This window comes from Phyllostomus hastatus, unplaced genomic scaffold (assembly GCF_019186645.2).
Source record: "Phyllostomus hastatus isolate PE091 unplaced genomic scaffold, TTU_PhHast_1.1 phas_scaffold_12, whole genome shotgun sequence".
Taxonomy (NCBI): Eukaryota; Metazoa; Chordata; class Mammalia; order Chiroptera; family Phyllostomidae; genus Phyllostomus; species Phyllostomus hastatus.
This window is the reverse complement of record NW_025334007.1, coordinates 20655101-20667303: the sequence shown is the minus strand read 5'-3', so window position 1 is coordinate 20667303 and position 12203 is coordinate 20655101. Positions and strand designations below refer to the sequence as shown.

At 52.8% G+C, this 12203-nt stretch overlaps 1 protein-coding gene across 5 annotated transcripts in view; it reads right to left on the bottom strand.

The window, feature by feature from the left end:
* The window catches only part of NLGN4X (neuroligin 4 X-linked), a 151443-nt gene that overhangs the window by 5084 nt on the left and 134156 nt on the right, over nt 1-12203 (bottom strand). For all 5 annotated transcript variants that reach the window (XM_045855957.1, XM_045855961.1, XM_045855960.1 and 2 more), the window contains 2 exons: nt 5805-5990; nt 1726-2515 (listed from right to left, as the gene is read on the bottom strand). In XM_045855957.1, the coding sequence (XP_045711913.1) occupies nt 1726-2515; nt 5805-5990 (976 nt within the window). The remainder of the gene's footprint in view (nt 1-1725; nt 2516-5804; nt 5991-12203) is intronic.

Here is a 12203-nt window from a genome sequence, read left to right as displayed (position 1 = left end):
ATTGCAGACTCCAGTGATTTTGAGCCTTTTTCTTAATTTGGATTTTTTTTTGGACTTTTTTTTAAAAAGGATTTTACTTAAGCCCTGGCTGGGGTAGCTCAGTGGATTGAGCTCGGGCTGCAAACCAAAGTGTCGCAGGTTCGATTCCCAGTCAGGGCACATGCCTGGGTTGCAGGCCACGGCCCCCAGCAACCGCACATGGATGTTTCTCTCTCTCTCTCTCTCTCTCTTTCTCCCTCCCTTCCCTCTTTAAAAATAAATAAAATCTTTAAAAAATACAATAAAGATTAAATTAAAAAAAAATAAAAAAGATTTTACATATTTTTTTTAGACAGAGAAGGGAAGGAGAAAGAGAAGGAGAGAAACACCACTGTGTGGTTATTACCTCTCATGCGCCCCCTGCTGGGGACCTGGCCCACAACCCAGGCACCTGCCCTGACTGGGACTCGAACTGGCAACCCTTTGGTTCGCAGGCTGGCACTCAGTGCACTGAGCCGCACCAGCCGGGTGAACCTTTTTCACGGCACACGTACACTCATCACTAAAATGCTGCAGCACACCCAAGAACATATCTTTTGCTGATCTGACCAAAAAATAGGTCTAATTTTGATTTGTCCACACCAGATGGCTATTGTATTGTGTGTTTTTTTTTATTATTTGAGCATCTAAGGGAAAAGAGGTCCATGCCCCGGACTAAATCGTCGGGTGTTGCGTGTGTTAAAAATTCTGGGGTGCCCTGGCTGGGCACCCCTGCTGCCGTGTCTGGGATGTGCAGTAATAGCGTCACGCTGAAAAACAACGCCCATACATTCGTGAGAACTATCTTGTCCCTTCTACAATGGTGCCCCGTCATCTGATACTTCAGTCAATCATCATCATCTTGTGCTGGTGGAGGGTCTTAACCTTACGTTTGTACAATAAATGAATAAAAGCAACATTGAGCAATCAAGCCAACGGTCATAAAATGAGCTATGCCATGCACACACACACACACACACACACACACACAGAGTATCTCTCAATAGTTATTAGAAGATCTATTTCCTTCCCATGGTTGCACAGCTAGGATGTTTATCGCGTGGCTCCCATTTTTCGTTTTTTTTGTGTGTGTTTTTTTTGTTTTTTTTTCCCCCCTGCAAATGAGACGAGGTCTTATTTCCATTTCAAACTCTCCAGTCAGCATTCACTATGCCAAATTCTCAACGGCCAAACGTGTCTACATCCTGCAGGGGCAGGGAGGGGACAGAATTTCCCAGGCCCGGCTGGCACTGGGATCAAAAAAAGCTGGCTTGCCCTGGTCGGGCGGCGCCCTAGGTTGGAGCATCATCCTATGACACATGCAAAGGTGGCAGGTTCAACCCCCAGGGGGGCGGGTACGGGAGGCAACCTATCCATCCATGTTTCTCTCTCTCTCTCTCTCTCTCTCTCTCTCTCTCTCTCTCTCTCTCTCTCTCTCTCTCTCTCTCTCTCTCTCCCCCTCGCCCTCTCTCTAAAATCGATAAACATACGCCGAGGCGAGGATTAAACAAACGAGCCTCGACAGAAATAACGTAGGGGTGCAGAACAAACGTGGTCCCCGTGGAAGCTGGGGGACGGCGACTATTGTGTGAGCACCTACCTGCATGCCTCCAGGCTACGGCCGTGCGAACACCCGTACGGGGGAACCGGACAGCCGGGGGGAGGGCGGGCCGGGGGCGGGGGGACAACCAGACGGGGAGCACCTACCCAGTTTTGGCGAAGTTCGTCCAGTAGGTCATGACCACGGCGCTGAGCATCACGTCATTCTTGGAGAAGTTGCAGCTGAACAGCTCCGTGGGGCCGATCATGGGGATGCCGAAGACGTAGGGCACCTCGTCGCCGTGGGCCGAGTCCGCCCAGCTGGGCTTCATCTCGCTCTGGCAGTGGTGGTAGAAGGCGTAGAAGTAGGTGGGCGAGCCGTACTGGGCGTGCAGGTCGGCGGTGGCCACGGCGGGGGCCACCCACTGGTGGTCGGTGAAGAGGGCCACCAGGGTCTTGCGGCGCGTCTCGGGGTTCTCCTTGTCCGCCCAGTCCGTGTACATGAACTTGATGGTCTCCCGCAGCGTGTCCTTGCCCTCAGGGTAGCCGTACAGGTTGTCCACGAAGTTGGACACGGAGAAGTCGAAGTCGTTGGGCGTCACGCCGTCCTCGTTGTCCACGATGCCGTCCACGAACTTGAGGCCCTCGCCCTGGTTGACGCCCAGCATGATGTCGTAGTTGAGGAACTCGCCCTGCTCCATGAGGATCTGGGGGTCGTCGGGGATGACGTCCCCGTCGATGACGGGCCCGAAGGAGATGTGGTAGGTGGCCGGCGTGATGGTCTGCTGGATGAGCTCCTTGTGGCTCTTGCCGCGCAGGCACTCCACCAGGTCCGTGGTGTCCAGCATGTTGCAGCCCACCTTGTCGGCCAAGATCCGGGTGTACTTGGCCGGCTGGTAGTTCACGGCCCAGCTGGATAGCGCCGTCCCGCTCTGGATGATGGCTTTCTGGAACAGGCCTGCAGGTGCAGAATCGGGGGGAGGGGGGGCATGCAAATGAAACGCCGGCACACACAGCGGCGGCTTGTGCCGCGCGCCAAGGAGAAGAAGAAGGTTCCCATTGAGGCCCGGGCCTGGGAAATGTCCGGGCCGGCGGCATTGGGCCCGGGACGTAATGTCTTTCATGCAAGTGCACCCGCTGTCCCCCCGCCCCGCTGCTGGGCGTTGCGTTTACGGGGTGTTCTCTCTCTCTCACACACACACACGCAGGCATGCACACACAGCACCACACCACAAACGGGGCTGGAGAAAATGAAACTACGTGGACACCTGACCTACACGGACAAAAAGAGGCACGGTCTCTGTCCCCGCACAACCTGCTGTCCTATCTGCTTGGGGTCCCCAGTGGGATCTCGACAAAGTCTGTGTCAGGGACGGGCGTCCCCCGGTCCCTGAAAATACGCTTTGGGCCAGAAGGAGGGTCCCCCAGGTTACTCCGTGTCATGGGAAAAAGCAGGTACGGCTTCGGTCCAGGGAAAGAAAATCAAGGGAAAGCAGACTCAGAAGAGGATACATTCAGAGACACAGTTCCGGCCGCCTCCTCAACCTACCGGGGGTACTAACGTGTCACAATCCCATTCCCCGAATTAATGATGGCTAACAAAAGCCTCGCTGGAACACCCCACCGAAAGGTAGATTTAAAAAAAAAAAAAGATGATTCCTTTCTAAATGGCATCCATGTTCAGGCCAGACCTTCGTCCCATTGACGGTGTCCTGTTTTAAACGCGTCCGTCTGGGGAGAAACTTGAAACATCTCGGGCAGTTTGAGGAGCGAGTACAGTGTGGACAACCTTGAGACTTGGCGTTGAGGCGGCTTTGCCTGACACAGTACCCAAGTCCTTTGGGGCCATCGTCCCCGTGTTTATCATCGCCAGAAATAAGCAGGTACTGACTCGCGTGTTGGATTCTAAAGACGGATGCTCAAAAAGACTTCAAATAAATGACACCAACATTTGACCTAGGAAGACACTGATGGGTTCAAACAATCAGAATGAGGAAAATACTGCTGGAAGTTATATATATATATATATACTTTTCTGTCTCAGCCCTATTGGCCGTGTCTGAGGAAGAAGTATGGATATACCTGTCTGTTCGGGAACTAATAAAATCCCCGAAGAATGAGAAAAATTGAATAAAGAAAAAAGATCGCCTATAATTCATACCGTAACATGCAAGTTACGTGAGTATGTCAGTATCCTTCTTTTTGGCTATTTTTCCTCCGTAGTTGGCTTTGCGGAGGGGTGTCCATCACACGCATATTTTTTACATGGCGTTCCTTATGCTATTGTATCACTGAAGCTCAACGATTAAAACTAATTAGCGCTCCTTTGCGTAAATACTTATGTTCCTTATAACGGTCCTTTTTTAAATCTTTCACCTGTTTTCATCATGCTCTGCCCTGATAATTCTACGGGAAACATGTGTGTCAATGCGTCTCCGACGTGTGCGCTGCGTTCGATAGAATACAGTGCTGGACGTGGAGTTTCTAAGGACGAGCCTTCGGGTGCGTGTGTCCTTCTTGATTCTGTCTCTGGGCTGTTTCTGGAAGGGCCCTCGGCCCCGATGAGCCATGCAAGGCACTACCGCACAGCATCGTAGTTTCTGTCCACCCATTCAAGCAATCAGCACCCTCCCTCCCATCGGTTTGGTCCCTACGAAAGTGGGTTCCGACAAAGCTTCTGAGTCGCAGAGAAACAGGGAAGAGCGTGGGTATTCGACTGATGACTCCCCTTTCCTCGTGGTCAAGGGGTAACACACACCTAAGCCTTTCACGACACGTCTCCTTGTCCACCACGAGGAAACGCAACATCAACACGTCCCAAGTTGAGGACCGAAAAGCGACCACCCATTCTGTCCTGCTAATGGCGGCACCAAGACACAGCAAGGCCGGGCGACTCGTCTGCGAGGGTCCAGGACTCGCGGGCGGAATGGGGACCCCCTGACGCGGCACAGCGGGGCCCTCCCTGGTCAGCGTGTGTGTGGACGGTGAAGGTGCTTTACGGGTAGATACTGGGGGGACTATTCAAAGTAAAGATAATGCCTTTCGCGTTGTAGGTGTGCTTTCGGTGTGGACGGTTCATCGAGGGAGGGTGCACGCTGTGTCCAATCCCTGCTGACCTCTCTCTTTAATTTAAAGTGAAATGTTTATTTTGTTTCCACTCCAGTTGACATTCGATAGTGCATTAGTTTCCAGTGCGCCCCATCGTAGCTAGACATTTCTATAACTTACGAAGTGGCCCCCCAAATAGGTGTAAGGACCCACGCGGCCCCATCCATAGTTACTCCTGTGTTACTACTGGCTGTGTTCTCTGTGTTGTTGAGCTTCTCCTAAATCTCCCAAATCTCCCAAATCTCCCAACTGCTTACGCCCTCTGTCACCAACGGACGAGGGGGAAGGACCCTGGGGGAGCCCGGATCGGAACAGCGACCCGTGCTCAGTCACAGTGGACTCCGAATGCTCCTCTGTACGGTGCAGCGTCGGGAACCGAGCCTCGCACAGAGGAGAGGCCGCCGGCCTCGTTGCGGGGAAAGACGTCATCGCCAGGGCGAGGAGCCCACGTCTCTCGTGTCCGTGCTTTTTCTGTGTCGTACGGCTTCCGCCCAAAGCGGACATCAGGCGTTAACACTTAAAGTGGGGCGAACAAAGGGTGAACAGGCCAAAGGAAAGGGTTCGTGAGCCTTGCGGGAGAAGTCCTTTCGCTGCACGTACTGGATGCCCCGGATAACGCCCGCACATTTAGGTTAAGAAAAAAAAAGGTGTGTTATGAAAATACCGCATTTTGCTGAATATAAGCCATACACTGTGCCCAAATTGTTTAGGGGAAAATAAGGAGGCCCATGACACGCGGGCGTAATAACGATCCCGCGTGTGACGCGCACAGAAATGCAGGTGCGCCCCATACACCGGGAAACATGGCAGTCAAGACTAGTGCATGGCCTGTTTGGAAGTTGCCGAGAGGCCACATCTCGAAGGCGTTTTGTAGCAGCACCGCGAGGCGACGGATGTGAGTCAGACTCACCACCGTCCGTCCCTTCGCAACACGTGCAAATAAGGGGCCGTGAGGTTGCACGCCTGAAACCCATCTCTGGGTTCATGTGCATGCTGTCTCCATTTTTAAAAACGGAAAGAAAGCGGAGCCCAAAGAAAAAGAACGTAGATGCTGTCACTTTGTGGCCGTGGGTTCAGCCGGTCCTGGGGACCAGCAGCCGCCCGCCATGGGGGAAACGCGAGATCGGTCGGTTACCTACCTTCTGAGTAGTGGGACAGGGTGAGCAGGCTGACACAGGAGGCCCCCGCGCCCGAGCCGAAGATGGTCACGCGCTTGGGGTCCCCGCCGAAGGCCCCGACGTTCTCCTCGATCCACCGCAGGGCCTGGATCTGGTCCAGGAGCCCGTAGTTGCCCTTGGCCGCCTGGTCGCCGGTGCTCAGGAACCCTGCAAGAGAAGACAGCGCACGGTGAGACTGCTCAGCGGCGGCAAGCACGGTGCATCGGCGCTGACGGCACAGGTCCCGGTGCACCTGGCCCGCGCTCCCCTGCCCGTGACAGGCAACAGGGCGGCACCTTTCTCCACGGCAGGGGGGCTTGGCGGTCGTTAACGGTGGACACCGTGGTAAAACGCCTCCTGGGTGGGCGGGTGTGGAGCTAATGCGTAAGGCAAGATGAGTCTAAAAACACGTGCAACAAGTCACAACAGCGGGGAGTGCACATCGGACTGGATTCAAGCGATCATTCCGGTGCGGACGTCCGTTCCCTGCACAAAATGAAAAGGACTCCTACAAGAAGCTTTCCCAGGGGAAAATGTGTGTGTGTGTGTGTGTGTGTGTGTGTGTGTGTGTGTGTGTGTGGTGGGGACTGGCGTGCCTGTGTCTCTCTGTAAGGCTATGTGTGTGTGCGTGTGTGTGTGTAACAGCACTGAACTACAGCTTTTTCTCATTACGTGTTTATTAACGTTTTAATGGAATACCACTTTCATGTTTGGCTTTCCAAGTCAATTATCGACATAATGAGATGCCACACTTCAACAACTTAGTGAGCACCTCTAGTCTTCCATGCAGAAAAAAAAAAAAACCTCTCACAGTTACACACACATACACACACACAAATAACTATTTTTTAAAGATTTTATTTATGTATTTTTAGAAAGAGGAAGGGAGGGAGAAAAAAGGGGAGAGAAACATCCGTGTGGGGTTGCCTCTCACGCGCCCCCTACTGGGGACCTGGCCCGCAACCCGGGCATGTGCCCTGACTGGGAATCGAACCCACGACCCTTTGGTTCGCAGGCCGGCACTCAGTCCACCGAGCCCCACCAGCCAGGGCAGGGATCAGGAGATGCAGGGCAACCCCTTGAAGGCCATGCGTTTATCCCCCAGCCCCCGAGTTCCGTCATCTCAGACGCTCGTAGGGCCCTGCGTGAGCTGAGAGCAGGGGGGTGTACCCACCCCCCTTACGCAATCAGCAATCACTAATTGCCTTCCCTTGCCAACGAACGTGCTGCAGCTCCAGCACTCGCCCCGGAGCCCTTTTTCTCCCCGCTTTTGAGCACCGTTTCCCATGCAATGAGCCGTGCCCTGCTGGGGAGGCACAGGGCCTCTTTCAGGCCGTCTGACGAACAAAACAGCTCGCGGCGGCAGCGTGGGCGCCGCGTAATCACCGAGACAGGCCTGGCTCTCTCTCTCTCTGCGCATGAAGGAGGGAGGTGATGAATGCAGAGAGGCCCCAGGAATTTTCTGGCAGAACCCTTGTGTCTCCAGCAGGCCCCCTGCCCCCAGCCGCCTCGCTCCCTCCCCGAGTTTCTTTGCAGAAACGACCTACTTTGCCCACTGGGTGTCTGCGAAGCACCATGAGGAGTTGCCACAGGCGGCGACGGCGGCTCTTCATTAACTCGGGGGGGCCCTCCCGGCCCCAGCGGAAACGTGACTGTGGTGGCCCGTGAAACCACCGGTTAATTAACGGCCCGCACCCCGGGGCGCCCCCCTTCTCTCCAGAGCGTCCTATTGAACGCTGGGAGCCGGCTGCACGACGCTGAACGCTTTCCCGACGTCCTGAGGCAAACAGCCCTCCCACCGCCTCTGAACCTCAGCAAACAAATGGGATTTTTTTTTTAAAGAAAAAAAAAAAAAAACCAAGCTGGTGTTTCCATAGTTTCTGCTTCGGAATTTTCATTTACTTCCATGCCCAGGGATTGTTTTTTTTTTTTTCCCCTTCTCTTTCAGAGTTCCACCAGCCCGCCAGGCGGAGTTCCAGGATCTCAATTCTCCATCCACGCCACCGCCTTCCCGTCTTGTCCTGATTGTCCTAACAGGATGTCTGATGTGGTCCAGAAATAGGGTGCATGTGGGTTTGCTGGTGCGAGAGGCTACGAACAACCCCGAGATAACAGCCAACCCGTCTGGAAAGGGCGGCCCATGCTGGCTGAGACGGTGGGCAGGGTAGACCCGTTTCTGCCAGCCAGGCCCCCCCCAGCTGAGCCCGGGGGTCTCCCTCGATGCTTGGGCGAATGAATAAGCTGACGGCTTCTCTCTCTTTGACGGGCAGTCTCGGCGTTTCAGCCAACAAAACGTGTGTGTGTGTTTGAGACGTTTCTGTCTCTGAAACCAAGCTGGTCGAGTCAGTCACCCCCTTCCGTCCCGACCACTGAACCGGGACAGAGAGACATAGCCCAGACTGTGGGGGTTCACACGTGTGAGGGACCCGTTGGGCACCGAGTTTCATATAAGAAGGAACAATGACAACAAAGACAACACGTACACACTAGAGAAAGGCTCAGGGGTGGTGTGGTCCATCCTAAAAGGCGATTCACGGAAAAATGCCCCGAAAAACACGCATCCTATTTCCCTGCCACATGAAAGCAACGACCGTGGTGTGAAAATGAGCACGGAATGGGATCTCAAGGCTGCTGTCGGAACAGAGCAACATTTCAGGGGTTTGTGGAAGGTCATTATCATCGGAAGTCTCCTTCTTTTCTTTTCCCCGATTGCACCACTGGCTTCAGGTCACGGGGCTTCCCCTGGGCTGCCGGTCAGCGGAGGAGACCCAGCGGGGTCCGACGAGCTCACCCTTTGTGCCCGGGTCATAGGGCATCAAACCCACAATCCATGTGCTCGTGGGAGATAACTCATCACTCATCACACACAGGAGGTGTGTCTTGGACCACAGTCGACCAGGACGCAATGTGTACGTGAAGTCCAAGTTCACGGAGCTTCCCATTTTCACTGTGTGTTCGCCTGTAATTGGGAGAATCCATCTAGAGTCCCAAGTGCATGCCCACGTTCTCTCCCTGTGGGTGCGTGCACGCACTGGTTGATAGACGTCTTTCTTTTTTTTTTTTTAAGATTTTATTTATTTACTTTTAGAGAGGGAAGGGAGGGGGAGAGAGAGAAAGAGAGAGAAACATCAATGTGTGGTTGCTGGGGGACCTGGCTCAGAACCCAGGCATGTACCCTGACTGGGAATCGAACCTGCGACGCTTGAGTTCGCAGCCCGAGCTCAGTCCACTGAGCTACACCAGCCAGGGCTGAAAGACATCTTTCCTTTGGTATCTGCGCCGTGAGAACTGGCAACATGTGGAAAATCACCAGCCTTTTAGCATCAAAATCCCTCCCTCCCGTAGACTTTATGTGGACGTGCATACATACCAGTACGGAGATTCCTCCAGAAATTAAGCACAGAACTGTCTCCCCACCCAGTGAGCGGCACTTCTGGGCATTTACACGGATAACCAAAAGATAGATGCACCCCTACGTTCCGTGCAGCATCATTTCCAACCGCCGAGATCCAGAAATAGCCCAGGCATCCATCGACAGATGCATGCGTCAACATGTGGTCTCCATCTCTATCTCTATCTTTCAGATATCCTTCATCTCGTTACATGCAATATTCTATGCTAGGACACTGTTTCCAGGAGCCCGCCAACCTCCTGCAGACGCCAGGGAGCGCCCCTTGCTCGTGCAGCACAGCGCCACCTTTAGGCCACCCCCATCACCAGCTGGTCCCACGCCATGGGTACCAACCCCGGTTCATGTCTTTCTCTCGACCTATCCGTGCAAAAGCTCCCCCATCCTGTCAACGTTCTCCACACAGGGTGCTGTTTTACATAAATTTGCGTGATAGAACATACCACTTTATACTAACGGTTAGGATCAGGGATGAGGGTTACGGTGTGGACTAGTTTAGGGCTAAGATTGGGTTAGGTTAGGTTAGGGTGTGGGTTACGGTTGGGGTTGGGGTTGGGGTTGGGGTTAGATCTGCCCCTAGAGCCGTCACCGTGTGAGCGCCTGCCCTGCATTCAGGACCGGTCCCCACCTACACACGTCACCGAACACGTCAAAGCCTCACATTTGTGGGGTTTTGCCATGGAATCCACCGTGGAATCCACAGGAGAGTAGGAGCTGTGCCGCAGCTCCGTTTGGGAGCCCCCTGGACCGTGGGCACGCCAATCACCGCGGCTGGCGCGCCCTCCACGTTCACAGCGTCACCAGCCGGACGGGTTTCCTGGACATCGGGAATGAGCTCCTTATTTCTGTTGCGCCCCCATCGGGAGGGTCACCGCGAGGTCCTTTGCGTGAGCGGGTTCCTGGTCGACTTCCTTCTGCCGTTCAGAGCACGCAGAGGAGGAAGGAAACCCCTGTGCTCTCTGACCGCCCACGCTGTTTGCGAATGATGTCGCAGTCGCAGGAAGGTGCCTGAACAGAGTGTACACACGTGCCTGAAATCCAAAGGGGAATGCAAGGTGAAGAGACACACATCTCCGCTTCTGTTTGTGCTCGGGGCGTCAGGGAGACGCGTATTCAACCAGCGTTTATTTGAGACTCACAGTGATGCACGCAACACGGTCAACGCCGGGGAAAACAAGCGAGACGTGATTTCAGTAAGATTTACACGTGTGTCTTCACAACGTGGGGAAAAGATTTCCTGTGCGGGATAAGCGTCGATTGGGTAAATGATTGAAATCGCAAGTCGTCATTGTTTTATGATTCGCTATTATTATCCCCTTTTATTTTTTTTAATTTTAATATCTTGTATTGATTCTGCTGTTACAGTTGTTCCATTTTTTTCTCTCCTTTATTCCCCTCTGCCCTGGACCCCCTCCCCCCATCAATGTCATAATTTTTTACATCAAAGTACACTTATATTCCGCGGGAGGGAGGTGGGGAGGGCTGGGATGGGAGAAAAAGGCAGAAAGCTGTACTTGGACAACAATTAAAATTTAAAAAAGGAAAAAACAAACAGACATCAGTTACACAGTCTGTACCTACACGGTATTCCCTGCATGGTAGTTACATGGTACCCCACACGTGAGCAAAAAGGACTTATAGAAGACTATGCAACCAATGAATTAAACGTAATTTTCATAATTCCTCCTCGATGGCACTAAATCCCAAATATGCCGCTTTGGGGGAGATACTACTCCCTTCTACCCTGAACCTGAAAACAAGCATGAGGCCGTGGTCAGATCGGTCACTGGGTGACGGTGTGGTCTTGACACGTCCAGGTCGAGGGTTCGATCCCCAGTCAGGACACATACAAGAATCAACCCATGAACGCATCAGTGGGCAGAACAACACATGGATGCTTCTGTCTCTCAAATCAATAAATAACACTTGTAAAAAAGTTTTTTCAAATTTTTGTCAAAAATTACTTTTCAAAAGCTTTCAAAAGATCATGGAATGGTGCATTCAAGGGAAGTGAGCTTTGTCTATAAATGATATATTTAAAAAGGCACAGAAGTTTACAGCCACCAGATTCAAGACGAAAGTAGAACGTGGTTAACACCCAGTACAAAGAGCAAGAGGGACTCCTACGTGGTTCTCGGGGGATAACTGGGCCCGGGCACTGGAACAGTTCCTGACATTCCCGTGTACACGGAAACAGCCTGTGAAACGTGGTCCCAGAAACCTCTGTCTCGCTCAAGAAACTCGGGCACTAGTATTTCCACAGGAGACGCACACCCAAGGCGCGCGGCAGCCTGATCTGCAAAGGGCTGGCTTGGAATACACACGTCCAGTGTCAGAAAGAGAGTTAACTATCTGCGGCCTAAGACCAAACAGGTGATCCCCACACCCGTGGCCCCTGGGCACCCGCACCGTTCAATGTCCCTGTGGCTGGAAGCACGGTATTCAGTGAAAATGCTCCGTGAGTAAGAACACACACAGATCCACTTTACAAAAGATCAAAAATGGTCTGCACCTAAGACACGAATAAGGTCGCTGGGGCGGTCACCGTATTTATAGAAACAGGCTTTAGTAAAAGAAGGAAACGATAATCAGGATTCAGACAGTTTATGGTAACCTTGGCGTGGGGACAAAGGGACCCAATTTAAGGGAGAGGCAGGGATCCAATTTTATTTCAGGTTCTGCACAGAACAATGTCGATTTAATTTTTTTATCCTCGAACAAGGATATGTTTTTACTGATCTATGGAGACAGAAGGAGGGAGAGAGAGACAGGGGAAATCGACGGGAGAGGAAAACATCGATCGGTGATCTCCCGAGTGCACCTCGACCAGGACTCGAACCTGCAACCCAGGTTTGGGCTCGGACCAGGAATCGAATCCTCAACCATTTCTTCTATGGGGTGATGCTCCAACCAACTGAGTCACCTGGCCAGGGCATCCCTGATTGACTGATGTGCACGTAGAAAATATTCTC